Source organism: Sinohyriopsis cumingii, chromosome 12 (genome assembly GCF_028554795.1).
Source record: "Sinohyriopsis cumingii isolate HCF-2022 chromosome 12, ASM2855479v2, whole genome shotgun sequence".
Classification (NCBI taxonomy): Eukaryota; Metazoa; Mollusca; class Bivalvia; order Unionida; family Unionidae; genus Sinohyriopsis; species Sinohyriopsis cumingii.
The window spans coordinates 128,015,422-128,034,022 of record NC_142972.1 but is presented as its reverse complement, the minus strand read 5'-3'; the positions used below and the strand labels follow the sequence as shown (position 1 = coordinate 128,034,022).

Below are 18,601 nucleotides of genomic sequence, written 5' to 3'. Positions count from 1 at the left end.
GGGCAATGGGATTAATAACAATCTCCTCCACTCGGCAAATAATACTGACAATCCCTTTTCGTGGCTCTAGGAAAAGGCAGCTATATCTACAGACTGCCTCTTCTGATGGTCAAAGAATAGATATCCATGATGTCATGGGAGGAAAGAGACTCACTACCAGGTAGCAGAAGTTCCCAAATCCTGCAAAGGTCAAAAGGTTACATACAGAAAATGGACACCATTCATATCCCTTTCCCTATGCGTTCAAGCAAAACCCAATGTCAGCCCCCACCCCACCCAAAGATCAAGGATTAATGTACAAGAGTGGGGTAATCAACCCAATCCTGACATCCTGGAAAGATGTAGCAATGAAACAGAAGCATATTATTATATTTAAATTTGCTTGACATGGAAATAACTCTAAGCCATGAAAGATGTTCAAATCTGCAAAAATGTTCATTACCAAACTGCACCAGAATTTGTTGGAGGGTTTTTCAGCGATGTCATCTATATGCAACATCCAAAGTGAAAATAATGAGAAAAATGCATAAAAGACATATTTAAGCCATACAATTAATTCATATACCAAATTGTTTCAGATGATGTCAAATGATTCCAAAGCCATGCTGGTTACAAGGATCACTAAAATCTAAACCTATAAAACAATATTCTTGTCAAATTCAATTATGTTGAATGGTTTTTGAGCTGCTGATTGTAAGGAACATTACAAGTATCCAAGAACCTGAATCTGTTCAACATATGGCAAAGTGGTGGAAACAAGTCTAAATCCGCACAAGAATTGGCCATACTCAAGTGCATCAGAATATCTTCAATGGCTCTCAAATTATACTGGTCAATTGTATAAAATTAACCAATACTCTATGTGAAAATAGGAAATTAATTGTCAAGTGTCAAACATGATGGATGTCATCATCAAACCATTTTCATTTGGGACAATGTTGACATAGAAATCATCTGGATAAAACAAGACATCTCAAGTATGATCCATTTTGATCAAGTAGTGGTGACGAAACTTAATCAAGACACTGGAGGTACAACTGAAACATTAAGGACAATCAAAAGAAGTCTACTGGTGAAAATCCCATATTGATATAGTCATCTCTTTGGAAAGGCAATGATGAGGGTGTGTCATTTTCATATAGAATCGACAATGTACATATTTTCAAACAAAACCATATATCAAAATGTCTTTCCATTTTCTAGTAGCAAAAACCATATTATCAAGATGGCTATACAGTGGACATCAGAGATCACCTTTTTAATTTAGGACCAAGACGAGGTCTTTTAGTGAAAATCACATGCCAAGTTGACAATCCATTTATTAGTAGTGATAAAAAGATTGTCAAGTTGGTTACCGAGGAAGCCATATTAGACTTAGATCAGCACCGATTTCATTTATGAAGAAGAAGACAAAAAATGTCGGAGGAAATCGCATGACAATATAACATTCTGTTCAGGAGTAGTGAGAGGAAGATTTTCATTTAGGACCAACATGACATCATAAAGTATTTCTGTGGAAACTCCATGCTGATACAACCCTCTATTCAAGTGGAGCAGCAATAAGATGGTTGCCATGATGGCTATATTTGATTTCAGCACCTTTTTAATTTATATGGTCACAATAGACATCAAGTAAGCACCAAACAGACCATAGGATCGAATGTAAAGTTTCATGGCAGTCCTCAGAGTAGAGAATTAGAGACAACTTGTGCTCACAGGTGCATGGGTGATGGACTATGCCATAAGCAGCACATCAGGTAAAATATACATGTAGATCATAATGAATTTAAAAATACAGAAAGATGAGAATTCAACATTTTCATATATTACAAATGCAAACAAAACATGCAGAAGTTCAATCATGCAGTGTAATTAAAGGGCAGAGAATTTCAACAAATGAAGCAATAATCGCACACTAAAACTGGAAGCATTAATTTGTAAAGCCAAAATGCAATACGTTTTTTAAAGGTGCCAGTGAACTCTGAAAACAATGGAATGTGCAAGCTGGAGAAGTTCAAATGGCAGTGCCAGTAAAAAGATCAGTATCAAAGCAGTAGTGGATTCCATTTAATTTCACAAAACAATTTTCCCAGAAATGATTGTGCAGCTTTTCTTTTTTTTAATAACCTTTTAAACAAATGCAAAAATACAAAAGGTTTTCTTATTACACGTTAATGCATGCCTAAAACACAGCAAGGTGGAGTGAAAATATAAAAAGCATGGAAGTAAAAGTGCAAAGCAATATCTAACAGGAAAAATTGGTCTAGGTTTAAACCAATATGTATAAACACAAGCTCTCAAAATACAGTTCTAGCAATTGGTGAAATGTAATGAAATCCACTATTACGTACATACTGAAAAGTTGAAGCAGTGCATTTTAAAAATGAATGTTAAAAACATGGGATAAAGGATGTTAGTGGCTTCAGAATGGTTTGTTTACCAGTCTGTCGTCTTGCCATTTGCAACTGAGACCCAACTTGGACACCCTGGTCCATGGTAGGGGATATTCGAGGAATGGGCGAGGGTCCCCGTGAGCCTGCTATAAAAACATCAAATTTATATGACGTACATGTTTACACAAAGAGCCTATGTTCATAGTTAAAATTGATTTTGCATGTTTCACCAACTTCTGCAGTAATGTAAACAAAGGTCATTAAACTTGTATGGTTTACCTGTAATACGTGCAGTTTTTTTCCATTTTTGTCAGTGTACAGCCATACAACCCGTTTGTATAGTCTTTCGTACAATTTATAAAAATGTTTTGTTATGTGTGCACCTGGGGGTTTGGACTTATTTTTTTGGGAACAAGAATTCAACGAGATCAGGGTGGCTCGAAACAACCAATCAAATCATACTCAAAACCACACTTTCCTTTCGCTCTGAAATTTGACGCTTTCAGATTTTTAATATCAACCAACTACCTGTGTATATGTTTTCTTATTTTATACATTATTACTGTCAAATGCATAAAGTTTACATCAATTTTCATACTTTACATAGTGTAGGAGTTATGTTGTTGGTGTAATTAACTTTTCTGTGTGAAGATGAAGTTGATTTATTACATTTTTTTAAAACAATATACTAATTAAAAATAAATAGTGTGCTAATTTAGCAGTGGCATAGTTTTGAGTTAAGTTTGTCAGATATGTAATACAAACAGAAAGATGGATTTCCATAATGATGCAAGTAGTACAGATACTGAGTGACCTTCTCGTGGCTCGAAAATATTTAACACTAACAATTTATAGCAAGTTCTTGAGCAAAATCGGTAAACAATATATAAAATTCATAACTTTTCAAACACCTGATACGCAATTTTAATAGAAACGATCAATAGCAAGGTATAAACTTCTGGACTGCTACTTTGTCGATCTTTTATTTCATTTTTCAATTTGTGGATAGCTCCTGGCGTAATATCTTGGGGTTTATGGGGGAAAATATAAATTCGTAACCAAAGATCTTCCTCTATCACATGTCAAATCTAAAATGTTTAATTTTTAAAATTTCTTTCATCTAGTTGAAATATTCCATCCATGAAATAAATGGGCCTAACTCAAGAAACGCAAGCTTGAAGACCCTGACCGAAGTCATGGCAAGTTTCAGGCCGATTGGATTAAAGTCTTCCCTAGCATTGTAAATGTATCCAAGTTAGGATCTTCCCATGCTTTTTATAAAATATGCAGTAAAGACATTAAAGTGGTGGCAGCGGGCATATATGATCTGAAGGACAAAACTGCTTGAAACAAATTTTGAAATGAAAAAGGGAGCATCCATCAAAAAGCTTTAATCAGCCAAAGCAGGAAGATGATAGTGTTATATGTAAATATGTGTAAAAATACTTTGTGTATAGCATTTGTTTTAAAATGTTGATCTTATTTCATGTAAGGTTCTTCTGGTCTTTCTAAGGTTTTTATTGGTCTTGCATACAGATCTTCATCTCAGGTGGTTGACACCTACAGCATAGTGGTTTTTGTATACACTAACTCCTCATCTTATGAATGTTGCATTAATGCCTTTTGAAATTTTAAAAACTTTTCATTATGAATTTTCACCAAATGAAAGCATGTGAAAATTATATGCCCTTCAATTCCCTTGCACATGCAGTGGCACTGTTATTTGTTTGTATCATTGAAACATTGCTCTTCAATACCGAATTGTGCCACTTCATTTTATTTTGTTTCTTTTTTTATATAATATTTTTTATAATTTGTACTGTTCATTTAAAATTTATTAATATTCATTATAATAATAAGATGTTTTTCTTCATCCTTTATTATGACTGGTATGTTTTATCTCAGTACACATCTCTGGTTATCATCCACAGACCTGTGCACCTCATCTTCGAGGATATCTAAGTGCCAGTTCAAGAATTCTCTGAAACTCGCATGCCCACAATGGTCAGTATCTGTGAAATCATGCTCTTTATTTTATGAAGTATTCATTTTGCTTGGCTGCCTTGTTTTCTTTGATCACAGTTATGAAAGAGGTGGTTAATTTAAGGTAGTTTGCGTTACATAATAACATTTATAAGTGTTTGATCAAATTAAGTGAGTTCACCCAACATATGAACAGGGCCGCAAGATTTTAAGTTGTATGATTTTTGTGCCTTTTAACTTGTTTTATTCCACCTCCTTTATTTGATTCAAAAAGACATAATGTGATAATACAAAGGAGGCCAGCTTTTAATTCAGTGCTGCAACAATACAACAAATACTTCAGGAAGTCAGCTATCAAAACACGCTTGGCACTTAATTAGGTTCTCAGAGAATCACTTGGACATAGCTATTTTATATTTAATTACAAAATGACACATTGCATTTATGACGATTACACCTAAAACCTAAAAGGAACAAAAAGATAGAACTAGAACACAAATTTTGTATTTATTTATTAAAGTACTGCCTCTACTCTGTGTAAGTGACATTTTCATTGATCAAAATTTCCTTACATAACGTTAATTGTGGTGTACTAGGAATGCCGCTTGGAAAGAAAATGTAAAAAATGGTATGATCTATTTTTACATTTTATATTTCATAGTGTTGATTAAAATTTCCATGTCCTATCTACTATTTTAACAATAAAACGAGCGATATATATACAAGTTTCCATTACCAATTTGGATCGCGATGTTCTTAAAGTTCAATAAATAGGGATCAGTTTTTGGGGTATTTTCTGGTTTAAAATATGGGATCCACACTGATCCTGCGTTATAAGCAGGTTCGCACATTAGAAGGGCTCGAGTCATTGAATGGTGTATATGCGTCAGTGGAGTTCAGGAGCTTATTATAAGATGACGCTAAAGTGCGGCAGTCGTAGCAAAAGGGTTAAACAATACAAATATTTGCAGCATATTTACTAAGCAGACAAATCAACAAATAAGAAAAATTAGCCCTATATAAAAACTGTAATCCATTTTTAACACCAAAAGCATGCAACAGAATGTCATAAAAATACTTATTTTATTAGTTCTTGAAAAGTCAGCATTTTAAATACGAACAGCAATTGTGTTCATTAAAACTATTTGTAATGTCATTTAGCGTTTCACATTAGACAATGCATACCGTGGCAGATGAATCTCAAGCCACATGTTGAACATAACCAATTCCATGTACAAAATGTGTGCACAGAACAACTTCAATATGAAGTGCCATCTATTTAAACAGATAGCTATTTCCACACATTCAAAACAAGACTATCTCTGATATTCTTCATTGGTAACAAGATATTAAAATTAGCTGCAGTGGTGACATATTGGATGTCAGATTCACTAAAGAGGCCAACATTGTAATATCCTAACACTTTAGCAGGAATCCAATATGTTCATGTCTTCCTTTTAACTGTGGAGTGAAGAAACCACCAGATATTTTTTTTTATAGCAAAAAAAAAATTTTTTTAAATTAGCTTATGTAGCCATGGAACAAATATAAAATGTTCATTCCATAAAAACTGTTACAACTTTTTTGTGTGTCGAGATATTATAAAATTTGATATTCGGATTGCATTTTTCCTGTTGAATTCATTGCTCTCATTAAATCTGTTGTCCCGCTTCAATATTTTCATTTATAAATGAAAAGCATATAAACCTTTCACAACTTTTATGACATTTAACTTAATACAAATATATCACATTAGCAATGAACAAGGCATACAAGTTTTTGCCATGTATGAATTAATTTAAAGTATAAGTCCATTTGTTAGTTCATGAATAGGATTCAGGTTGGACTCATCTTCCAAGTCCTGTGATGTTATATTAAGCTCCTTGCAGCCATCTTTCACTTAGAACTAAAGTTTCAATATTATATACCTGCAAAATAATTTATCACTTTCCAAACTTTGTATTTTTTTTGTTTTGCATTTTGAAAACATTGATCCTATCAAATGTTATCAATGCATTGGGATTCAAGAACCCACTTTAAGTGTGTGTATAGTTAATTTACTATGCTTGTCAACATAAAAAAAGAAAAACACCAAAAAATTGTCATACCAAAACTTTGCATTTGTCTGATAGTGGATTTTAAAAAATCATTTTTATAAATTTAAATGCAATAACGTAATGAGGTGAACATATTTTAAAGCCGATGATCGTTTGTTAGTTCAGAAATTTACAGCTTTGACAACTTTAGCCTACTTACAGTGGATGAAAATCTACGCTTTGCATGTTCATCTTACCATGATCTTCTGGCACACCAATTTGTACAAAATTAATAATAAGTTTAGTTTTGGAACACTAATTATAAAAAAGCTGACATTATCAGCGGTTAGAAAATTCAAATATGGTGGACAATGTTGACACAGGAAGATTCAACTGTTTTACAAATTCAATACTCGTTGCAGTTGGTCTATAAAGGTTTCCAATATATAAATTTGGCAGCAAAATAAAGCTTGGAATATGCCAATTCTGATGATGCATTTATTTAAAATGCCAAACTTATTGTCAAATCTACAACCACTGACCAAATTGTTTACATCACCTCTGATTGGATTGAAAATTTCATGAATATTCATGAAGTTTTAATAACCCACATTTTGTAACAAAGAAGAGGTGTCATGTGACCAATGCATGATCACTGCTTATTTCCAGTGATGCATGAAATCTGTTACTTTGAATGTGGTCCCTACACATCACCTATCTTTTGTGTTAGGGAGAATATTTGCCACTGGGTTGCAACTTAACATGGAACAGAAAGCAATCCCTTTGGTTGAAACATGAAATTTTACTAGCACATGCTGTATTTGCATAGAGTACAGTTTTGAATGCAGACTAATTATTTATTAAGCCAATAACATACAATATATATATATATATATATATATATATATCAAGCTGGGATATGTTCTTTTCTTTTAATATTTAACTGAATAATTACATGTTTCATTGAATATTATCATTATCACTTTCAAAAACAACCACCCACTTGTGTATAAAGAGACAAAAAAATGTAAAAAGTCTTTAAAAGGTGCAGGAAATAAATTTCACATGTTTAAAAGATATGAATTCATGCAATTTTATTCCAATTCTGACACTATTGTTTATAACCATGGTAGGTTTTAAATTCCAAAATCTGCATGTAATCACGTCATCATAAAATGGCTGAAAATTTCATTTCTAGCCCACAGGTACAGGAGCAGTAGGATTCTACACTTGTGTCCACACAAGACAAGCACTGGTCCAGAAAATATTTACTGTTGTACAAATAACAGAAACTTTGATAAAATTAAAGATAAATACTCAGACCACCTGATACTATACTGCTCATTGAATCATACTTCATTTTTGTATTTATCTACTTATTTAGAAACCACAAACATAAAAAAAAAATGATAAACAGGAAAACCTGTCTTGCAAAGCCAATAATATGGGACCAGGTTCTCCAAGCACAGCTTGACTGATACTACAGTATTATGACCTGTAACAAGAACACACATCTTGTCCTATTTTATGATAAAAATCCAAACTCTTGTAACAAAATGTTTTATAGAGTAGCCTTATATTGTATTTTTCTAAGCATTAATAAATATTTAGTGATCGAGTAAGAAAGGAGTTAGAAACCATTTCACCTTACTTACAAATAATGTACAGTATCCTGTTTATTTTTAACATAGTGTCCTTTTTGTACACTGAACATCTTCCATCATGCATTTCAACAGGTTAATGCAATAGACATCACAGACAAATTACTGTGTTCAATTCTGGCCTGCTGATAAATACTTAAAATGACCAAGAACATGCAGCAAGCCCATGGAGTAGATGCTGGGTTTTGATAGAGGTAGAGGAAAGACAAAAATGTAACTGAGCAAGACTGTACTACTACTCCACATTTTGGATGATGATAAACTTGTCTATTTCTAACAAAAAAGACAACCCCAGTCTCTTAGTATCAAAATGATGGACTTCCATTAGCATCAGATGTTTCAAGGATTAAACAGAATAGTGTATTTGCTTTATATGAACAATAAAGACAGAGGTCTGAAAGGACTTTTTGGTAATCTTCAAGCACTGATAAAAGTGACTTTCTCTTGCTTGAAAAAGGTAATTAAAGAATGCATATACCATACAACACAAATAAGTCTTGTAAATGGGGTAATTTCCAAACAATTACCATTAGAATAACTGTAATTCTTAAACTATATGCAGACTCGGGAATGGTGACGAACTGATGCAAAATCACCTCATTAATACGCACAGATCTCACTCATCACTTCTGGTCTGAGATGTCAATGATACAAGACCATATTCCAAGTTTAATGAAAACTGGACCAGAAATATGGCCTACAGATTTAAAACAGATCAACAAATGAAAGACCATGATTTATGTTCATTTAGTATTAAAGCCAGGAGAGTTAAAAATTAGTATAATAATTTTTAAAACTTTATTAAAGAATCATCTAAGTGTACATGATAAATTCAGCTGACAAAACAGACATGACTAGAACCATACATTTCAGAATTCTAGAGAACAGTAAAGTCTGCTCTAAAAATGTATTACATAAAGAAATAGTTTGCACACCCCCACCAAATTGTAGATGTAAGCAAATAATACAAGCAGAACAGAAATACAATCAATCAATGAGAAAAAAAATAAAACTATTCCAAACGAACTTTACACAACACTAATAGTTTTAAATTTTGTCATCCATATGATTTTAGGGAACCATCATCGGTGGCCCTTTCTGCCAAATCAATTCTGTTTGTCAAGTTAGTAAACTAGAATGAAAAACCGGAGACAAGTCAATTACACAAATATGGATAGGTGGCAAGAGAGATCGGAGTTGTAGATGGGGCAACTTTGTTTGTGTAGTAATCTATAGTTTTAACATATGGACCAAACATTTATTTTCAGAAGGTGAAAACATTTGCCGAGATGCTGCAAACATTTTATTTGGGTTCTGATGGGTTCAAATTAAAATCAACACGAGAGCCACATAGACTAGTATATTAGCCAGATGGAAACAAGTATTAAATGATGTAACAATCAAACTTTTATTCAAATAGCTGGCTGTTAAGAAAAACCAGCGTCAATATTTTAAAAATTCTGAGGGTTGTTGCAGACAGCAGAAAATAACTCTGCAAGACGTGTGTTTGGTGAGAAGCTCAATTTCAACTTTCAATTTCGTCATACTTCCATTTACTTTGCACTTTTGCACCACCAAAACTGGAAGTTGAAAAGAATCAGCAATTTTCTAGCCAGCTATGCACAACTATAACCCATACTTCCAGAAATGCACCCAAAGTTTCTTAGTGCATAAAAGAAAAAGCAGGTCATCAAATTGCACAATCCCTCTAGAACACATTTTTCCATTATAAATAATTTCTGTGATATCCAAGGATCATTTTGCATCAATGTACAGCTGCAGACTTTGGAATGAACAAAGGTATTTTAATAAAATAAACATCTTGCCAATTTTTTAAAAGATTCTTGATTAAATTTTCTTAACACTTGAATAAAAATTGTATACTTCACAAAGTACACTTGTATGTTTGCTACTTGCTTCTGGGAGTTCTCACGAATCGCTGCTTTCTAATTGCAGGAATTCATACAAATGTGTGACTTGCATGCGCTAGCAGTATTTTTGCATTTGGTTACCTTTAATTTTACCTTTCATTCATCTTAGCTTAAAATGATCAAATCCAGTTGTATAATTTCTCAAAATTAATATTGGAATAACTTGGAGGGAAAAAAAATCAAACAAGAACTTCTAAAACTAAAAAGAACAGACTCGAATGGTTTTGATTTATTTAATTCAAAACAATAAAAAAAAAAACAAAAAAAAAAAAAAAAAAACAAAAAAAACCCAGACAATTACCTACTGGAACTTGCTGACAAATTTTTGATATGTGGTTACATATCTGTGACAACTTCAAATTACCATCTGACAAACACACATAATACTATCCTGTGATAAAGTGCTCTAGTTCACCGTTATAACAAAGTGTACCTTGCTGGGGTGGTGCTTGAGGCATGGATCCATATTGCTGCTGTTGCTGAGGTGGAGGAGCCCCTGGGCCAAACTGGCTGTACAGTGGAGGGCCCACATAAGTCTGGTATCCTGAGCCACCGAAGCCTCCCTGTTGAGGATGGGGTGGCGGTGGTTGTTGGTAGGTTGCACCCGAGTTGACAGGCTGTGAGGACTACAAAATAAATAAATAGTTAATTCCAAACAACTATGTTCTGGAGTAAAAATCCTATCATCTACAATTGTCATTTCCTCTGTACTTCACAAGCTTGTCCAAAACACCTTTAAGAATGAAAGACCATTTCTTCTTTTAAACAGTCGAATGTTGAAATCATCTATGATATTCTGGAGCAACAAGATTTCCAATTGGCTCCAGCAATGGCCACATTTGGATACAAGATTAGACACTATTTTCATTTAGAAAATAATAAGTTACAATACTTTTGGGGTAACCCTATGGAAATATGACATCCATTTCAGGAGAAACAAAAAGATTTTCACAATTTCCATTGCGGCTGCCACATTTGATAAAAAATCTGCACCATTTTCATTTAGAGCCAAATAGACATAAGAAGCCTTCATTGAAAACGCCATGTCCAATCAAGAGAAACAGTGAAAAGATTTTCAATACATCCAATATGGTTGCTATATTGGATCTTAAATTTTCACAATTTTCATTTTGGGTCAAATAATCCATTGGAGTAATAACTAAATTTTCAAAGCAAATCGGCCATTTTGAACAGGTTTTTGTAGGACCACATTTGGGGAAAACCCCCTATTAGATACTACATTCATTGATGTGAAAGACCAGGACATGTGGTTGCTGTTTAAGATCTGGTCGCAATCTGCTATTTAAAGTAACTGGGTTGTATTCTCCACTCTCCAAAATGGAGGCCATGGATTTGGTTCAGGTCATTCTTGAGTTTGCATGATTAGAGTCACTACTATGAAAGCTTAAGTAAAGGCTCTGATACTGATGTAGGCAACAATTAGTTTGTTATAAACTATCAAATTCAGATGGTTTAGTGATGTAGATGCAAAGAACTTGTAAATTTTGAGTGTGAGAACTGGCAGCTACAGATGGTCACAAGGCTTCACTGGCTTGAAGGTGAACAACTTCTCTCAAGATTTTAAGGCACATAAAAAATTCTTCCATGAAAAATAATTATACAGCTGTAACAATTGGATTTTACTCTTTTATCTTCCTTTACATAAAAGATGTGTACCAAAAATGTCAATCGGTTAAAATTGACATCAAACGTAGCACATACTACACTGCTTAATAGGCAGGCCTATGTGTATGGGGTCAAATAGGTAACAGGTGTTCTATTTATGTAACTTTGGCACATGTATATGAACTGGCTACACACACTATGAGGAAAAGTTAAATTACAAATTCTACATTTTATTTTTAATACTTTGTACAAATGAAATTTATGGATCATGTATTCTTAAAAACTCATTTTGTCTGATTTTATTTGTGCAAATCAAGAGTGTTGCATAATCCAAACCTGTGATTTCCTTGCTTTCCATATAAAACAACTGCGTACATTGTACCTGGGATGAGCTTTATTACCTCGAGATTTCTGGATATCATGCGTAGACTAAGTCAGAAGTCCAAACAAAGAAACTTTAATCTGTTATCAGCTTACAACCTTCCATTATCTTAAGTATGCCCGAGAGTGTGAAGGATATATGCAAAAGACACAAGAACACAAATACATTGGTTACCAAGACTAAATCGCAAAGATTTTTATTTGCATATGTTCAGGTTTCATTTAGCAAATTCTTGTACACTGACAATTTCACTACAACCTCTATGTTATGTCTCCTGACATTCCACAGGAGCTATAAACAATAATCCAAGATCTTTGATATCAGCAATGATGGCTAATCTAATCAGAGATAAGATATCAAGAGTTGTAACAAGTTCAACCAATCAGATGCAAAATCACCTCATTACAATATAAGTCGTGTGAGATCTCGATGATACAAGCTATTATACCAACACTCCTGCATGAGAGTTTACAAGCTTGGCCAGTCTGATGCAAGATTTCTGGTTGTTGCTCATAACTGAACTGACCCAAGATTTTTCATGCTAAACATACCAAATGTGATCCAAAATGTTGCTCACAAAGTGTTCACAATCGTTTAATAAATCACCCATCAATAAGCATGGATGTTGCTAATAATTTAACTTGTCAAAGACAGTGATGGTACAAACTTACACATCAAGTAGGACTGATCTGCCACAAAGCAAAGATTATTGAGTGTTTACAAAAACGATGCGTTGTTGGATGCATCGTCATGCTATAAACTCGTTTGGTGTTTGACCAAGTGAACTAAAAATGGGGAACAATAAAGAATTAGAGATACAGTGCAGAAACCATTTTGTTTGATACTAGATCCAGTGACCTTATCCTTTTGGCCCAAAAAATGGCAGTTGTTTAACAAAGTTTGGTGACAGTAATTTGTATACAAATAAAGTAATGCTGCAACATCTGCACATAGTTTAGTGCCTGCAGATGTTTACAAAATTAGTAAACAAACATGCATGTGGCTATTATTAATGCACAAGTCATACGTTTTAATATAATTCTTCAGTCTACATCTCTGCTAAGAGCAATGTTAAGCATCATTTCTCTACTGGTACTTTCCTTAAAGTATGGAGAAAAAAAAATGTAGGTTATAGTGCACATTATTCAACATCTCACATCTGGACAATTAATGACCATGCTAATAAAAATGAGAAAATTCTAATAATGATTTCTTTAAACTACAATTTTTATGTTTACAACAATACAACAGACCAGCATTGCAGTCTTATAAGTCAAGTTATAGTGTTGAAACAGTCTGATTCTCTTAGCCCCCATCGCCTTTGCCTTCAACGTTTTTAGAACAAAATAGCTTCTTCCTTGGCCCAAATTCAAACTACTGCTAATGTTTGGTAATAATAGTGCTGAACTTAATCAAGTTGTGCAGAAATTAAATAGTTAACAGATTCCCTGACAGATGTAGATTATCAAAACATTATCCACTCTACTTTTTCCCACACGTACAACAAAATGTGCAACGGACATACAGGCTAAGTTCTATACATATCCTCCACTTCTACAAAAATAATTTGACAGAATGGAATACCTTCACAATTGCAGGATCTTGTGGAAGTGGCTGTAAAGGTTGAGGCTTTGGTGGTTCACACACATGCAAGTCCTTAATGTCACTTCCACGAAAAATTATATACTCAAATATTTCATCTCGTGGAGCTACAGGACGTTCCGTTGGGCGGTCTTCAGTTCCAAACGATCTAACTGTAACAAATAAAAGTACAATACAAAAACTGCTAACAAACACCTATAAAAAATTGTTTCTGCATTTCCTGGGCAAAAGGGATCAAACTTAAACACGTTGGTACGGTAAAAGTTTTGATTTCTGGAATCTTCATCAGTGTTGCATCAATGTTACAAGAAACAAATCCCTATCAGACCACACCCCATACCATTAATGGCACAAAGATTTTGTGGACATTTATATTCTCCCTGCTGATGGTATTCTCAAAAAGTAAATTCAGCTTTACTCTTCATTTACAACAAGTGACTGGTATTAAGAATGTAACTACTTTTAGTTCCGCCAAAGTAGTAGTAATTTCAATACTCCTCAAAGCACAATTACAAGTGTAAAAGCCAATTTTGGGGAAAACCTCATTATAATATTTAATCTGCTGAATGGTGCCACCTTCTGGAAAGGTGGTCATGCTACCTTTTTGATGCAAAAAGATAAATTATGTATAACTGTCGCATACCATTATATAAAACATGTAATTTTATTTCTGTTCATCAACATCAGCAATGAAATTTCTATTTTAGTGGGACTTGCTAGCAAAATGGAGGAAATCCTGTGACTGCAGCATAGACAAAACATGGCCAACTTGTCAAAGTGGAGAGTTTGCAAAGGACTGACACATTAACCCCTAGTGACGACTTAACGGGGCAGGAGGTTGTAGCCTACTGCCGAGCTCTATAGCATCATGGTCATGCATGATACACTGAAGTGGGTGGTATTATAGAAAGGTAGACAGATGTAGCTCTACAAAATACAGATTTAAAAAACCTCATATTTTGGACCAGACTTTTTTCTACCCAAAATTCGCATGTGGTCAGAATCTGATTTTGTGTCTGGACTTTAGACTTTTTGGTCTCAGATCTAAGGCAAACCGATATGAACTGCAAAGAGACAGATGAGCATTTGGAATAAAGAGTGGTCTCCATGCAAAAATAATGGCTCTGTTTAGCAAAAAAGAAAAAAGAATTCCAACTTTTACCCTTCTGCTCATGTGCGAGTCAAATAGCCAATGAAAAACAATGTTTCTAACACAACTAGGCAGTATGTTATTGAAAGATGACCGGGGATTTGGCGTTTTCCAGTCTATTCAGAAATAGCTTTTAGAATGTGTTTCCTACTCGATTTTCAATCGAAAATGACAAAAAGCTCCAGGGGTTAATGTGTTAAGACAAATGTTCTGCTAGTCTCTCCACAGGTTTCTGATGAAGCTGTCAAAGCTTCACATGGCAAATACCTCTGCATATTTTCTCATGGAGCATCATCTACCAAAGCCACACTGTACAATGTGCTATAAGTAAAACTTCACATAACGACTATAGTAGTGTAGTACAATTTCCACAATAAATTTCTAACCATTTTACTTTGTTGTGAGTATATCTATAGATACTGTATATACGTGCTTACCAGTTAACATTTATGTTGTGGGTAATACAGGAAACTCATAGATCTCTTCAGTACAAATAAACACTGCCAACTCGCTTAGACTCACTAACAAGTCACCCCTTCAGAGAGATCTGATCAATACATCCCGACTTCTACAAGGGTGCAGCCATAAAAAGTTTGGTGGGATGCAGAGATCATTTTTTAAAATTAAAAAACATTTGTTTAAACACATCTTATAATGTACTAGGCACTTCAAGTATTGAGCTAAATCAGCTCAATTAGATGCCAAAATCAATTTCAGAAGAGTTTTTTAAATTTATTTTTTACCATGTGGGAAAAGTACTAGGATTGGGTATGAAAAACGGTCAGTTGGCTGACCAGAAACACACTTTTTTGGCCTATTGATTTTTCATGAAAGAATCTTTTACATGCTTTCGGATAATAAAAGCTGTGACCAACAGAAGCTAGATTTTCTTGTATTACTATATCTACATGTTTTTTTGTTGGTCAAAGACTGTACAAGTAAATCAAATGCATATCAAATTGTCAAAACTCTGTGTTACCTTTGATATCAGAGGCTAGATCTCAATGAAGCCTTCACAGTAGTAATTCTAATCATTCAAACTCGATAAAGTACCGAACATAATACAATCTTGAGAAAGACTAAACAAAATCTGCTGCCTCCATTTTCGGGAAGAAATCAGTTACTTTAAATAGCAGAGGATGACTATATATTAAATAGTAACCAAGTTATATAACAAACACTTAACTTATTGTCTGCAGCTTATAATACAAGTGTTCACAACCTGATCATATGAAAACCAGCTCAAAAGGCTGATGCTTCATTGTGAATGACAATCAGGTGTCCGAACATGCTTGTTGTAGGGTTTAATGCCATTTTTCAGCTCAAAATAGGCTATACATGGAAGCCAGTATAAATGGTGGAGGAAGAACCAGGGAAAGTCCCGGAAAGAACTATCGACCCATGAAGCTACTGGCAAGCTTTCTCACATACCCACACTGGTTTTTATTCACAAGAATCTGAATATTCTTTCTCAATCTTCTGTGTGAATTATTAACATTTTTCTAGAAGCTTATTTTCCCTTTTGTCCTTAACATGCATTGCTGTCTGGATGCCATTTTTAAAAATTCTATAATCAACAGTTAATCATGCCAACACTTTGCATAAACAAATAAGTGCAGTTTAAAGCATCTGGGGTGCTGTAAAGTTAGTCTGGTTCTCTGACTAATTCTAAGACAAAACTTGGATCCAAATAAAGCACGGATAAACCAATTATCCTGATTTTTTCGCAACAATCATTTTTCCATAGGTTTTGCTACTATGCCTAAGTCCGCATTTTAAGGGTAATTTTCATAAGATTTACGGCAAAATCATAAGAGTCGGCAGGTCTGCATTATGGGCATGTATCAAATTTACTCAACTGCTTGGCCATAACCCTTGCTATTAAATACAAAGCAACTGGTCAGATGTCTTCAGTAACATGTCATCTCCCAGGCTGCCATTTGAAACCAACATACTCCAGTAATGCCAGTTCTCAGTACATTTTATATCCCACCTTATTTCCTTAGGTTTAACTCTAAAGGCATGTAACACTGTTTACTAAATAAAATTTAATCATGGTAATTAAAGATTACCTATACAGTAGAGGAATGCCAGGTGCTTACTGGCTGTGTTCCTTTGGAGGAAATGAAGATGCGATTTTGTTTGCGTAGAAAAGAACACAGCATTCACATTGATCATTCATGGGATTAATGCTAATCAGTGACAATTTTGAAAAAAAATCTTTTTAGCAAAGTACTGTTGTAGAGCTTTAACAAATCTGAAATTTATGCAAATAATATTTAATCATAACATTCTATTTAGTGAAGAAATAAACTAGTGCAATATTAATTATTTCGTCACAGCAGTATTCACAAGCGACAAATTAGAATATGGCCTCTGTGGATTGGATATGATATCTATTTATGGATCTTTTTTTGTTATTATTATAGAAATGTAATAATCGGGAGTACTCTGCACAAAATCTGGAGATATTATGACATCAGGAGGTGGTGTGGAAATACCTCCAACATCGGGAGGCTTTTCTCCTTGCATGAGTTGACATATGAATTGTGAAATTTTCAGACAGGGCTTGTAATAGTAGTAATAATAATAACCACCTTATTTAAAGAGGGTAACACAATTAGCTAAAAGCTAATCTACCTTGAGGCCCTCATACAAAATAATTTTTTTTATTTTAGCTGCATCTCTGAAGCCACTGGATATATTGGGTTTGGAAGAAGGAAATAGTGGGCATTTCCAATCTCAACTGGAATACTATTCCAGAGCATTGGAAACTTTTTTTTAATAACTCCTTATTTGGTCTGGGAATTTTATACTGTTTGGTAGACATGGATCGCAGGTGGGGAGTATTACCAGGTAGCCTATACTGGAATAGTGATTGTAAATATTCAGGAGCACTATTATGAGATATCCTTTGTTTAATTTGGCCTCAAACAGATTCGGTCTTTAATAGGTAATATTTTTAACATACCAGCTAAATTTTCCTTGCTTTCTTTCTGGAATGCTATTAGCCCAAATGCCCTTTTCTGGAAGATTTTCCAGTTTTGTAATGCTTTTATCAGTTGAATTACCCCATACTGTATTACAGTAGTCTAAATAGGGTTGTATGTAACTGTTATAAAATAGTTTTCTGTGCCTTTCAGGTAGAAAAGGTCTTATCCTACTGAGAAGCCATAAACTTGAATTGACTTTTTTACTGATATGTTTGATATGTTCTGTCCATGATAGGTTAGTATCTACCAGAACACCAAGTAATCTATCATGACAGACCATTTGCAAATTTGTATCCTTCCATGTCAAACATAGTTCATCACTATCAAGATTTGTCCTTCTTTGCAGTGTTGAGACAAGTAATATTTTAGTTTTACTAGTATTTACCACCATGCCATTGCATGTGCACCAGTTTTCCAGTTTGTTTAGGGCATTCTCTAAAGAAATTTCGAGTTCATGCTTTGTGTTTTGGATATCTGACAATGTTGTGTCATCTGCATAGAGATTTGTAGATGATACTGAGTCTCTTAGTAAAAGTGGTGAAGTCATTAATTAATAAATAAAATGAATAGTAATGGACCTAAAATTGAGCCTTGTGGTACTCCATATCTAACTGTTTCAGGTTCAGACAGAACATTATTTATGTAAATATGTTGTGTTCTCTCACTTTAATAAGATGTAAACTGTCTAATTGTTCTTTCATCACACTGGTAGATTTTCAGTTTCTTCAAAAGGATTTCATGATCTACCATGTCATAAGCTTTCCTGAAATCTACAAATACAGATCCTATTATTCTACCGTGGTCAAGTGCTTGAAGCCATTTATCAGTTAGGGAGATCAAGGCA

At 34.0% G+C, this 18,601-nt stretch overlaps 1 protein-coding gene across 3 annotated transcripts in view; it reads right to left on the bottom strand.

Moving 5' to 3' along the window:
• The window catches only part of LOC149787435 (protein LSM14 homolog B-like), a 61,576-nt gene that overhangs the window by 33,353 nt on the left and 9,622 nt on the right, over nt 1–18,601 (bottom strand). Inside the window, exons 2-4 of one of the 3 annotated variants that reach the window (XM_089978050.1) lie at nt 13,597–13,766; nt 10,438–10,630; nt 2,441–2,539 (exon numbers count right to left, since the gene is read on the bottom strand). In XM_089978050.1, coding sequence (XP_089834176.1) covers nt 2,441–2,539; nt 10,438–10,630; nt 13,597–13,766 — 462 coding nt within the window. The remainder of the gene's footprint in view (nt 1–2,440; nt 2,540–10,437; nt 10,631–13,596; nt 13,767–18,601) is intronic. The other 2 variants (XM_089978051.1, XM_089978052.1) reach the window with 2 other exon arrangements.